The sequence below is a fragment of the Columba livia genome, chromosome 3 (genome assembly GCF_036013475.1).
Source record: "Columba livia isolate bColLiv1 breed racing homer chromosome 3, bColLiv1.pat.W.v2, whole genome shotgun sequence".
In the NCBI taxonomy this organism is placed as follows: domain Eukaryota; kingdom Metazoa; phylum Chordata; class Aves; order Columbiformes; family Columbidae; genus Columba; species Columba livia.
Window position 1 is genome coordinate 98,243,402 of NC_088604.1, and position 13,103 is coordinate 98,256,504.

The window sequence follows — 13,103 nt, forward strand, 5'->3', positions numbered from 1 at the left end:
TGTGGTGTTTTAAAATATTTACCTGGCTTCAGATGTCGTGCCTTTAGAGGAAATGTTAACTATTTTAGAGCTTTTTGTGGAAAGTTGTGAAAAATAGATATGTGAAACTGTTGACGTATCTATCACAAGGAGTTACATATGGCACATCTTCATCTTAAGAGGTTCTACGAAGGTCTTAAGAAATGACATCATGTGAGTGGCCATGAGCACTATAATTATTTTAATTCTGCTATATATGGGTCTGTTTCCAAAGTCTGGGCCCAAATTACCAGCCTGTGAAATTCACAAGCAAAAGTTCATTTTTAACTGAATAGAGTGGGAATGTCTTCTGTGTAACACAACCTTCAAAATCAGCTTTTTTTCAGATAATTTTCTTTTTGTCTGGAGGAGTTAGTCCATTGGCCATAAAAGAATTTGGATTATAAATAGTGGATTGCAAATCAACCACACACAAGTGTTTGGCTACCAGTTAAGATCAAGACAGACTTTTTTTCCTGACGATGGTATTCCTTTGTTTGCGAATGCATAGTATTTACAAGAGGATTAAAGAATGTTTAAGAGAGATGCATAGTTACGTTCATTCTTTTAACCCCTCGCCATATATTCAAATATTTAAAAAGGTATACCAGAAATTTAAGAATGAGGTTATATGGCTCCCATATCATCACGTTACTTGAAATAGTATTCTTTGTCTGCACTGCTATGTGACTGTTGTGCCAATTACGTTTACACAAATATTATGACTAACAGACCAGTTTTTCTGTGTAAGGTTCCTACGTGATATGATTTTCTAGAATTTGGAATAATTATGCCTTTTTTTTTTTTTTTTTTTTTTGAAGAATTCAATAGAAATATAAACAACATGTCTTAGATTACTGACACCTGAACTTGGGAAATCTGTGTACAGCTGAGAGTAGGGAACTAGATAAATCAGGGTCCTTTTTCAAAATTTATAATTGGGGTAATGATACTACTGCAGCCCATGGGGAGGAAGAGTGAACTGGGGAGACATGAAGAATTAAATTTCTAAAAAAAGTTACAGAAAAGAAAATCGAACTTTATAAAGATTATGTTATTCCCTTCTCCCTCATCCTAATCAATAACTATTGATACAGTTGAGAAAAGATGCTTAAGAGCCTTGTTTGTGACTGCTACTTAGGAAACTCATAAATTAAAAAATAAATTGTAGCAAGGTATGTCTTCCTCCTTTAAACAATGGAGCAAATTGTATACTTCGAAGCACACCTGACTCTCTAAAACATACTGGGGATCTTTCAACAGCAATTAGAGTGCATGCTGCATATGTATGTTTCATGTGAATGATGCTCAAGAAAGGAAGAATTAATGGGAACACTGATTTTCATCTATTCATTTATGGTGAAGAAGCAGTAGTCTTTTAAAACCTTCTGGAAATACAATAATTCCATCTTTCAAGGGACTCTGGGTGATTTTGGTTCAGGTTTCTGAGAGCTTCCTGATCTGTTCAATCAGCTGGCCTTTGTAAAGCACTATGAAAATATAAAACATTATACAAATGCCATGTGTCATAACTAGTAACCCACTGGTTTACTTTTATGTGTACATTGAGTATTTTGGACAGGAAATACAGAGAGAGAAGATACGTGTACTTTGGAAGAGAATATGACGAAATGACTTGTTCAGAAGACTCCTTAAAGGCAGCCATAAAGGAACCACTTTATCTTAGAACAAAAGCATGGTGACTTCTGAATATTACATCACCAAATGAGGAACCCACAAGCAAGACATAATTTTTACTGTAAGTACTACTACTATAGACAATTAATTAATTTAGTTAAACTTTATGCTTTTTAATTTGTTTCCATAACATGAGATGGTGGACTAGAATGTTGAATTAAATTAATTGATTAATAATTAAATCAGAAAAAAACCTTGATGACATACATCTCTGTTCTAAATAAAGGTGTCTTAGTTAATGACCTTTCTATTGAAATGTGGATTTTGTAGTAAGATCTGTTTAGAAAGCACACTTGTGTACATATTGAAGTTTTGCTGTATCTGAACGGCATCATTTAGGCAAATTGTGTCAGTTATTTGGTGTGGTTTGTCGTGGTTGAGACGGACAAACAACATAGACCAAGATCTTCCAGGATGAAAGTAGTAGATGCCATTTATTGCCACAAGTGCATTTTTATACAGTTTTACCAATTCATGTGTCTCTTCACTGTTGGTTACAAGTTACAGCAGTAACATCTCGTTGGCTAATTTTGCTATCATCAGTGTTCCTCTTCTATTCCCTTCTCTCTCACGGGTACATCCTTAACAACTCTGGATACTCCTTTACTCCCATCTTTCTCATGGGTAGGCCTTACTATCCTCAAGGCTAATTTCTGTTCCCATGCCCTCCGTCAGGGAATCCACGGACCCACCGTAGTCCCCCACAATGGTTATTTGGGAAGTTGTCCTTAACTTTGTACTGATCACAGATATGACTTAAGTACTGTGTATATTTATTTACAAATAACAACGTGATGATTAATTTGGAGCTTGGAGGTTAAGAATCTGTGGAAAAGACTGATCTTTACCCCAAGAACTGATTTAAAACATTATTTAATTTAAACATGTCAGTGTGAGTAGTCCCTACTGCAGTCAGATATTGGAGGTCCTTGTGTTTTTATTTGGGAATTAGCAGCAGGTTGTGGCTGGAAAGTTTTCATAGGCCCTGAGGAAAATGCTAGACAAAATCTGAGAGAGAAAAGAGTAATGCTTTAGTACTTAAACTGCATGAAAGAGGAAAATCTGTTCACAGATCTCTGTCAGACTACGGACACGCACCGTAGGTTTCTGAGTGAGAGATGAGTCTTCAGAGCCACCACAAAAGGAGCGGTTCTGGGTTTAGAATTTTTTTTTTTTTTTCCCTACTCAAAACTAGTTTAGAAAATGTCTACTTCCTTCCAATGTGATGTATGAGTGTTTTTTGTTTGTGAGCAGGAATTTTCTCCTTCTGCCTGGTTGTCTGTAGTCCCCACAAAGCATAAGGGTTAACATAATCTTGAATAATTGTGTTGGACTGGGGATAAACAACTTATAACCTAACTAAAGCAATGGAAGCTTTAGTGCCAAGTAACAGAACTTTATTCTTTGATGCAGTTCTGTGATTTGCAGAGTTATGTGACTCGATTGGATCGCTGTCTACTGTTCAACATTTCTGCCCGGCGGTGTGCCCAGGTGGCCCAAGAAGCCAGCAGCATCCTGGCTTGTATCAGGAATAGTGTGGCCAGCAGGACTAGGGCACTGATCAGGCCCCTGTACTCAGCACTGGTGAGGCCCCACCTTGAACCCTGTGTTCAGTTTTGGGCCCCTCATCATAAGAAAGGCATGGAAATATTAGAGAGTTCAGAGGAGGTGACAAGACCGGTGAGGGCTTTGGAGCACAAGTCTGATGAGGAGAGGCTGAGGGAACTGGGGCCATTTCACCTGCAGAAAAGGAGGCTGAGGGGAGACCTTATCGCTGTCTGCAACTACCTGGAAGGAGGTTGTAGCATGGAGGGGGTTGGGCTCTTCTCCCAAGTAGTAAGTGATAGGACGAGAAGAAATGGCCTCAAGTTGTGCCAGGGGAGGTTTAGATTGGATATTAGGAAAAAATTAGTCACAAAAACGGTTGTCAGGCACTGGAACAGGCTGCCCAGGGAAGTGGTGGAGTCACCATCCCTGGAGGTGTTTAAAAAGCATTTAGACAAGGTTCTTAGGGAAATGATTCAGTGCTGGAGTTAGGTTATGTTTGGACTTCATGATCTTGAGGGTCTCTTCAACCAAAATGATTCTATGATTCTCTGAAAGTGAACTAGATTTTATCTTTCTTTTAAATGCTTAATTATGCTGAAATGATGCCTTCCAAAATACTTGACCATTTTTATTGAAGGACCACTTTTCCTTGGATTAATTGAATCCTTTATCATATACTTCTTTTACTGCTTTAAGGTGTGTACTATGGATGTGAATGTTCAAGCTGAAATTACTGATTAAAAAGCCCAGCCTATGGTAATTTCTCCTTGTGTTACTTTCTTTCCTTCTCTGGTCTCTCACGGAACCAGTGATTACATACTTCTATCTAGAATTAGTTTAATTTCTTTCTGAAGCAACGAGGCTTTAGATAACCTGTCAACTCTTAGTGTTACAGCTGAAGAGTGTAATTTCAAAACTTTAGGAAGCTGATGAGCTCAAGAATTTGATTTAAAATACTGAAAACAAACACACCATCACCACCAATCACTTATTTTCTGTCAATCTTTATCCCGTGGTTCTAAAGAGTATGGAAAACAGCTGAGGTAAGTTACGCAGAGGTGCCAAGAATGCTGTAGCACCCAAGGGCAGCTGTTCAATAGCCTGCAGCAAAGTCTAAAGGAGACCTCAGGCAGGCTGAATGTAATTACACAACTAGAACTTAAGTAAGGTGTCAGAACCACCTGGGAAGGAAAGCATTGCTTGCTGTTAGTAGGGTGCCAGGCAGGAAATGTTTTTAGATTATTTACTACATAAAGTAACCTACAGTGCAGTCATAATTTAAAATGATAAAATACTAAAGAGAAAAATGTACAGTGTCAGTAATTTTCAACCTAGTAATGAGGCATAATGGTACAGAGCCATCATGTTATCTTATGCAATTTGCATTTTATAGAATGTATATAACTTCAGTTATTTGCTGTCTGTTGGGTGAAATTGCACCAACTCAATATTTAAAAACAAAAATTACTTTTCAAGAGAAAACACAAGGAAGTATCAACTCTATCCTCTCTGAAATTGAAGTTTTATATAGGGGTTGGATTAGTAGAACACAATCCTTTGTCTATCTGTGACATTAAATCTGAAGGGTACATTAGGATACATCTCAAAAGAGAGTCTGTGCATCACATATAAGAGGAAGTTGGAATTAAATATTAACCATGGGCTTTAGTACAAAACCTTTTCATATGAAAAAACGAAACATAATGCAAACAAGCCAACAAGATCAGATGTGATTTGCTTTGAAGGTTGTGTGCAATGGATATTTATTCTGTACATCTTTAGGGTTATTGATGCTCTTTCAATATTTGCAATATAGGTGTTGCCAAAAAAGCCATAACCTAAAATGAGAAAGGTGCCTTAAGAGCAGAAATAAGGAAAAATCATAAACAGCTTTATACCACAAACAGTACTTCAACTTTTTTCTCTGAGGATACTGGAGAAGCTAAGGTGAAAGTCTGTGAAGAGGATAGAAAATAGAAAATATTTCCGGTATTTCTAAATGTCTTAGAAATGGGTATGATGTTTGAAAGCAAAGGAGAAAAAGTAAAAGGCTGTCCCAGAAGTGGCACTTCTTGTTTGACTAGCTGTTCGTTTTGCAAATATTTTTGTTATATCCTAGGTCATGCTCCATCCAAATGAATGAGGTTTTATTCTTGCAGCCTCTGTTCCATTATTCCATCGATCTTCAAATTTTCTAGTTTTCTAGATTAGTTAAGGAGCTGTGTGAATAAATACAGCCAGGCATTTGTCAGCCCACTACAACTGTAAGGACTTACTTTGCAGAGATTATTTAAATGCATGTACACTTAATATGTGTGCTTGGTGTTTCTCCTGGCCCTGGGTGAGAATTCTACTGTGGTCAAGATCTTAAGTTTGTAAGTATATCAAGTGCAGGAACAGGGGAGAGCTGAAAATTGTCTGTGAGAAGACAATGAGATAGATTTTGAAAAAGATGGAGCAAAAAGATGGAAATGAATTTCTACTGACTGTAAAGTATGAAGTAAAGAATGTAAGCAGTTCTGACAAAGTAGGTTTGAGAAGCTGAGAGGCATCACATTGAGATTAAGTAGAATTTTTGTACATTTATTTGAATTTGGTTGAGTGACTTAGATAAAATAGATGGTAGTTTAATTTTCTCATATGTATAGCCTCTTCCCATCTTAATTAATCTGTAATGAAGAGAGAGGATTTGCTTCCTACATCCACTTCTGGAAGAGAAAGGAACCACACCATGCTGCCAGGCAAATTCATGTAACATTCCACACAGTATAATGCTGAGATCTTCAGTATGATGCGGTAAACCACAAAATAAGATGAAGACAAATACCTTTTTGGCCTCCTTCCAATGTTTTATTCATTATATCCTTCTTTATTTTTGACTGGTGAAAAGGAAAAAAAATGCATGATTTAAAGTAGTCATGACGAATTTTTTTTTCCATTTCGTGTTTTGAAACAATACTTACTACCTGAAACATTATAGTAAATGCATTGAGTTGTCCATGCATGGTTTTTGAGTTACTCAAAGAGAACACATCTTTCTAAAGGGTGGTCAGAGTGGGCTGGGAGAGGGATGATTTTATTCATGCAGTGTTTTCTGTAAAGATAACACACAGGTTAACAGTGAAATGTAATATATTGTAGTCCAGGATTCCACTGTAGTCTTGCACAAGTTTGCTGGGTTTTTCTTCTATCTCCTCTTTCACATGCCCAGGATTTTAGTCTAAACATCTAAAATTCCCTTTCCTAACTGTTCTGTCTGCATGCTGTGCCTAAACAAACACTTAAAATTTGGGCAGGTTCAGGTTCTTGCAGATACAAACAAAAAAAAGTTTGGGCAAAAGAATCCAATGTGATTTATCTGAATAAGCACTGAGTAAAAGTAGCCATGACTTTGAGTTTTGGCCTCCTGAAGCCTTGCTGCAATAGCACTCTACTAAGACAAAATCAGTGGCAAAAGTTGCAGACCATCAGCATATCTTCAGTGTTCAGCTTCTGTTCCTCGTCTTTTGGAAGGAGGTGGAGCTCACCTTGCTTTGGTCACTACCTATTTTTTGAAATAGTATGACTAGCACTTAGTGCATTAAGCAGATGCTATGTTCTCTGTCAATTACTGTAACTGTGATAGGTGAAATGCTGCTCTGCAGCTGCGCAAGGATATGGCGTCCAAGCAAGTATTTCTAGTGGTAGGACAAAGGGAAGATGAGTGACCAAGAGCCAGAGGTGACGAGGCTGTGACAGGTAGTCCTCAGCCTGTGTGGACTGGGGAAGAAGAGAGAAGAACTGAGTGCTAATCCAGGCAAGAAAGACCCCATTGTCAGAAAAGGTGTGCCTGGTGACAGGGCTTTCTGCAGAGAGCTTTTTAACTCTCATCTCCATCAAACTAGATCAAACCAACCTCCGTACAGCTCTGCAGCTTTCCATCCTTGCATACTTCAAAGAACTGAAGTCTTTTCTGTGCTTAGACTAAAGCAACCCCACTGCAGTAAAATAAAAGAGACAATTGTGACAGATCAAGTTCTAGATTGTTACTTAAACCTTTTGCTGAAATGATGATAATTTACAGTACAGCATTAACAGTAAAGTTTTTTTGTTCTTAAACTTCAGTAGAATTAGCTCTCCAAATGGAAGACTAGGTCTTTTAATTCTTGAAACAAACAAGCCCCTTGCACTGCAGGGACACCTAACTAATAATTTATTTTTTTTTTAAAGACTCATGTGTTCTGTGTTATGAAACACTGAAAGAGATTTTCAAAACTGCTCTCTAAAATATGCTTTACACACATTCTGCAAGAATCTGCATGCTCGGATCTATAAAGACATGCTGTTTCTAGCCATAAAAGCAGAATTCCTTTGCCAGTCCATAATATTTTAAGCAGAAATCCATTTTAACTACTTCATTTATTTTGGAAAAATATTAAGTTAAAAAGAAAACTCGGGTCACATGAACCCAAATGAAACAACGAAAACATTAAATTGCCAACTAGTGAGCTTGCAGCATCAAATTTTGCAAAGTTCTAGTTAAAAAAGGATAAGGAGAATCAGAATGTTTTTTAAAAAATATTTTAGATATTGCTATAGATATTTATAGATATTTATATAGATATTAGATATTATTTAGATATTTAGATATCTAAAATGCTTAAACTAGTGCCTAAGTTAAATGAAGACATTTTCTCCTCTACCTAGTTTGCATAGTAAAGATCAACCTAGATGAAGTGCTTCTTTATTTCTTAAATTGAAGCTAAAACTTCAGAGCTTCATTATTTTCCTGGATGAATAGTCCTCTGCTGGCAGGTAAATTTACATGTGTCCAGTGGCCATGAAGTCGCACTTCCAGGCAGTCCTCTAGTTTTAGCTTTGGAGCCACATCTTCGATTCTGGCTTATGAAACAGATTTACAAACAAGTGACAACAATAGAAGTCTACTTCGAAAGTCTCTTTCCAGCAAACAAGAAAGTGTGCTCTGGAAATGCGTTGTTTATGTGGAGTTTATGGCAGTAAAGTGATCAGCATCAAAAACTCCAAGGTTGATTTTTGGGTCAAATTAAAGGCTACTGCCATAATCCGAAGTGTTTTACTTTAGGGGGACTTCAGGGATATCAGTATATCCCATTATTAGTTATTTAAACCTTAACTTGACCTCTGTTAGATGAAGAATACCTTTTGCTGGTTACATGTAGCAAAAAGTCTGCCACTTGTTTGTAATTTTGAATCTGCATATAAAACAATGTGAAAGCCTAAAATATATCCTAATATCTCTTTGGATCTCAGTTATTTTTTTTTGTCTTAGTCTTGGACTCTTTACAAGTTAAAATATTCACTTATTTAAATGCTTGATGGTGAAATCAAGTGATTCAAAATACATAAACTTAATTAGGAAACTATTTTATTTACTTTGGGATCAGGATTAAGATTGTAATATAATGCTTTTTACTGAAGATATGTGGTGGGAAGAGAAGCTCAGAGAAGAATAACATTTTTTCCACAAAATGAATTAGTAGTATTTGGAGTTGTTGTACTGGAACAATATATTAGATACAGATAGACCAGCTGGAAAGCAACCTAAGGGAGTTTAAAACCTCACTTTTTCCTGCTACCCAGTAAGTATTAAGTGTCTGTATATAAGATCAGTGGGATTCTATACAGGCAAAGGAATCTGTCCAGAATTGATGGACAATTAGAAGAAACCCTGCCAACCCTGTGTTCTGTGATTCTGTGATTCTAAGCCAAAATATGTTGCTTCTTTCTATATTTAACATGCACCAAGCCTTGCAACAAAGATGAAAAAAAAATCATTTTATATGTTTGTACTAAAGCTGTTATGCATAGATTATTTAGGAGAAAAATTATTTTGACTGGTTTTCTTCCTCAAAGATTTGAAGCAATATATGATGTATCATATTATAAACTGAGAGTTTATTAATACCAGAAAAAAATATCCCTTAACAATCACTTAAATGATGGAGTGGTGGTTGCTGAACTGTTCGTTTGAAAACTCATTGAGCACAGAAATCACAGAATCTCCGTTTTTTACCCCTTATGCCACTGAGAAATGCTTGCTGGTTTGTTGTTCTGTCTTCATTTTCATCATATTCTAAAACAGAAATGTATCACTGGCTAAAAATATGTTGGTAGGTAATAGAGAAAGGCAAGTGAAAGGTCATATCTCTTGCAAACTGGTAAAACCACATAACTTAAATTTAAATAGAAACCCCATCATATGACCAGAGATAAACAACTTAGGGGTTGTAATAAAATTTATAAAAGAAAGAACGTTATCATTAGGGGCACCTGAGACTGTAGTACTGATGAATAAGGCAAAATTTCCATTGACTTGCCTTTAGATGTGTTCTGGGTTCTTGTTTGGTTGAATTAAGGGCATTTGTTTGGATTTTCTCTGCTGTATGTGACACCTCTTTTATTTTTTTGCCACTCTTCACAAAAAACACATGTACAAAACAAACACTCCTCAGTGGGAGACATGCCTACATAATGATTTTATCTTGCTAATATTGCCATTATTCTGTCAAATAGATCTTTCAATTTTCCCACCTACCATTTGCTTTATATTTGCTTACAAAACAGCTTAAGTGCATTGCGTGTACTTATCTACACACAGGAAAGTTAGTAGAACGCTAAAGAAAGTGCTGACACCATGCTCTGTTTTCTCAGAGTTGTAACTTTGCCTCCAAAGGACTCATAAGCTCCAGGATCCCTTCAAAGTCTCCTTCTGCCCCCATTCTGCCCCCATTCCTTGGTTGATGAGGATAGATTCAGAGATGTTACCGTCACACCAGAAGTGGCGGGAGGGATGCAGAAGCTGTACCAGAGGTGACCTTTGTCACAGGGAAGACAGGAGCCTAGATCACATCCCCACCTATATACACATGGCCTGAGGTGGTGCAGCCTCAACAACTCTGAGAGCTGAATCTTTACCCACTTTTTGGACCCCTCATCAGGGTCTAAGTTAATGGGGCCATGACAGCTGTTGGCTGTACATGCCGAACCACACATATACCAGAAGAGATGTGTCCTCAGTCCTACTGTTCCTCTCACATGGAGAAAGCAGAGCCTTGAACACCTGGTTACGCTTCGGAATGAGAAACTGTGTTTGACTGTTACAGTGGCAGTGCTGCCCGAACTGCTGCTGTTCGACTCTCCTGTAGAAAGGGAGGCTGATCAGCAGGGGCCGTGAGCTGGCTGAGCCTGGTGTACGTAGTCTGATCTCTCACATGAATAAGCATTTGCTTCAAAAGAAGTCCAGACGGGCAGGAATCAAACATTAGAGCTGAATGCAAGATATTGAAAATCACAGTGAACTTGTATTATACACATTTATTAAAGTTGTGCTACCTCCAGTGTAGCTTTGTCTATTGCAAAGAAGCAAATAAAATATGGAAACAATATCCATGACAAATTCAAGTAGGAAAAGATTTCTGAAGTTTTTTTTTTTTTTTTTTTTTTTTAATATTGTGGTGCTTCAGATGAGACATCGACTAATTTCAAATGTTATTGTAATTATTTTAAGGAATTTTGAAAACCATTGGCCAAGAAGAGTAAAAAACCACAATCACAGAAATAATCTGGTCTGAGGCTGCAGTAGAAAGATGTATGCTGATGTATATATGCAGAAATTTGATGAAAAGTGATAGGCATCATCATACTTATGCTTTAATTTGGAAAACCCATGTAAAGAACAAACTGTAGGAGACTGATAGTAAAATCCTATTAATGTATGAGTCACTGCTATTTGGATTTGATGACCTCTGGAATGCAATTTGCTATGAACAGATCAGTTGCAAGAAAATGGCAGAGAAGGGCCTCAATGAAGAGCTCTGCTTATGTAGCTCAGCCCCAGTGTAGTCAGTATTTCAGAATATGAGCTGTGCTTTGCCATCTGTCTTCTGGGCCATGATCATCTCTCTTCATGCTGTCAGCAAACACAAAGAGGCAAGACACTCAGAGATGCTATAGCTTCCCTTGTTCTTTGGATGTGCTGCTTGGAGTTGAGTCCTTTTGGAGACTGTGGCAATTGCCACCCAATGGGACAGCAGTGGATTTCTGGTGGGTCTGTGACTTACTGAGAAGTGTCCAGCACTCAGTCTGTGCAATAAAAGCCACTGAACACAGATAGAAAGTAACAGTACTTGTCCTCTTCAAGGTGGGACAGAATTCCTGTCCTTGCCAAAGTGTATGATGGGACCACACTCTTTTCAGCGGTGCCCAATGATAGGATGAGGGGCAACAGGCACAGAGTAAAACACAGGAGATTCCATCTGAATATGAGGAGAAACTTCTTCACTTTGAGGGTTCCTGAGCACTGGAACAGGCTGCCCAACGAGATTGTGGAGTCTCTTTCTCTGGAAACATTCAAAACCCGCCTGGACACACTTCTGTGAGATCTGCTCTGGGTGAACCTGCTTTAGCAGATGGGTTGGACTAGAGGATCTCCAGAGGTGCCTTCCAATCCCAACCATTCTGTGATTCTTTGAAAAGGAAAATTAAGTGTATAACTCCATTGAATTCAATACTGAAACTCAGTGAAACCAATGTTTCAGTGCATATACTTAACCAGACAGTTTAAATTCATCATTGTCTGGGTGCTGCACCTGGACTGTGTAGCCATTTGCCTGTGTAGCAAATCTTCTGGGAATCTCTTGTTCAGCTGCTTAGGGCTGCTGTGAGAGTCTTGGATCTCTTGCTACATAAATGCAATCAGATTTTAAAAAAATCCCAAAGAAGCTAATATATAACCCATGCCTTTCTACGAAGAGTAAGAAAAATTAATTTAATGAACAGGTGATTAGTAGCAATGATAAGCTTCTGGTATTCTTTAAAAATATGCAATATATATACAAATTGCATCTGAAAAGCCTATCCTCTATGAATATAAGAAGAAAAAAAAAACTGTTTTACCATAAGTAAAATCCTCAGAGGGAAGAACCGATATGTTACTGACTTTGCAAACTATATGGTTTTGATCATTTATATCTTTCATTCCATTAATCCTGTCCTAATACAGACTGTAAGGAAGCTAGGATACTTCTATTCAAGAATCTACTTCAGGTTTCTGTTCAATTGAGATAAATATCCAGCAGAAGGGGACACCACTATGAAGAGCTCACCCAGACTGCTTTTTTATGGTAAAATCAGTGGGATTCTGTACAGGCATTGGAATCCATCCAGAATTGATTGACAAATAGAAGAAACCCTGCCAACCCTATGTTTTAAGCCAAAATATGTTGCTTCTTTCTTTATTTAACATGGACCAAGCCTTGCAGCAAAGATGAAAAAAAAAAAAAGCACACAGATGAGGAATGAAATTCTGTATAGAAGTTTTCTCTGAGTTACAGATGCTATTGCTTCCAAACAGAACTGAAGACTTGTGTAAGTAAGAGAACAAGACCTTCACAATGCAAACATGTTTAATACAAGTGCAAAGCCATGCAGTAGGGTGGCTTAAAAGATCAAATTGAAAGCTGGTGTATATAAAATGTCTCTCAACAGATATGTAATGACAGGAAAGAAAAATGCAGCTCTATCCAGGAAACACATTTATCAACAGCCTTTGCAAAAGCATTTGGGATTTCTAGTAAACCATGATGAACACTGTAGAAATCTTGTTTTTAGCTGTAGGTGCAGAAAAGTTTATTCACAAAAACTCAAGTACATTTGAAACTATGGGTAGACAGGTGTGTAACAGGACAGTGATGGCAGAACTGTGGATGCCTCCAGCTGCATGACTTGAGCACGTCCTGTAAGGCGGCCTGTATGACAGATCTTCAGACAGAAAGTCATCAGCTCTTAAGCAGAGGGTCATTCCTGGCACAAGTTGGCAG

The 13,103-nt window shown here is 37.6% G+C and overlaps 1 protein-coding gene across 7 annotated transcripts in view; it reads left to right on the forward strand.

Annotated features, from left to right (window-relative positions):
* KCNK2 (potassium two pore domain channel subfamily K member 2) overlaps nucleotides 1–13,103 on the forward strand; it is a 198,605-nt gene that overhangs the window by 87,909 nt on the left and 97,593 nt on the right. For 4 of the 7 annotated variants that reach the window (XM_065058444.1, XM_065058445.1, XM_065058446.1 and 1 more), the window contains one exon: nucleotides 1,589–1,777. The exons of 2 other annotated variants lie outside the window; for them this stretch is intronic. In XM_065058444.1, coding sequence (XP_064914516.1) covers nucleotides 1,744–1,777 — 34 coding nt within the window. In that variant the 5' untranslated portion in view covers nucleotides 1,589–1,743. The remainder of the gene's footprint in view (nucleotides 1–1,588; nucleotides 1,778–13,103) is intronic. One more of the 7 variants, XM_065058447.1, reaches the window with a different exon arrangement.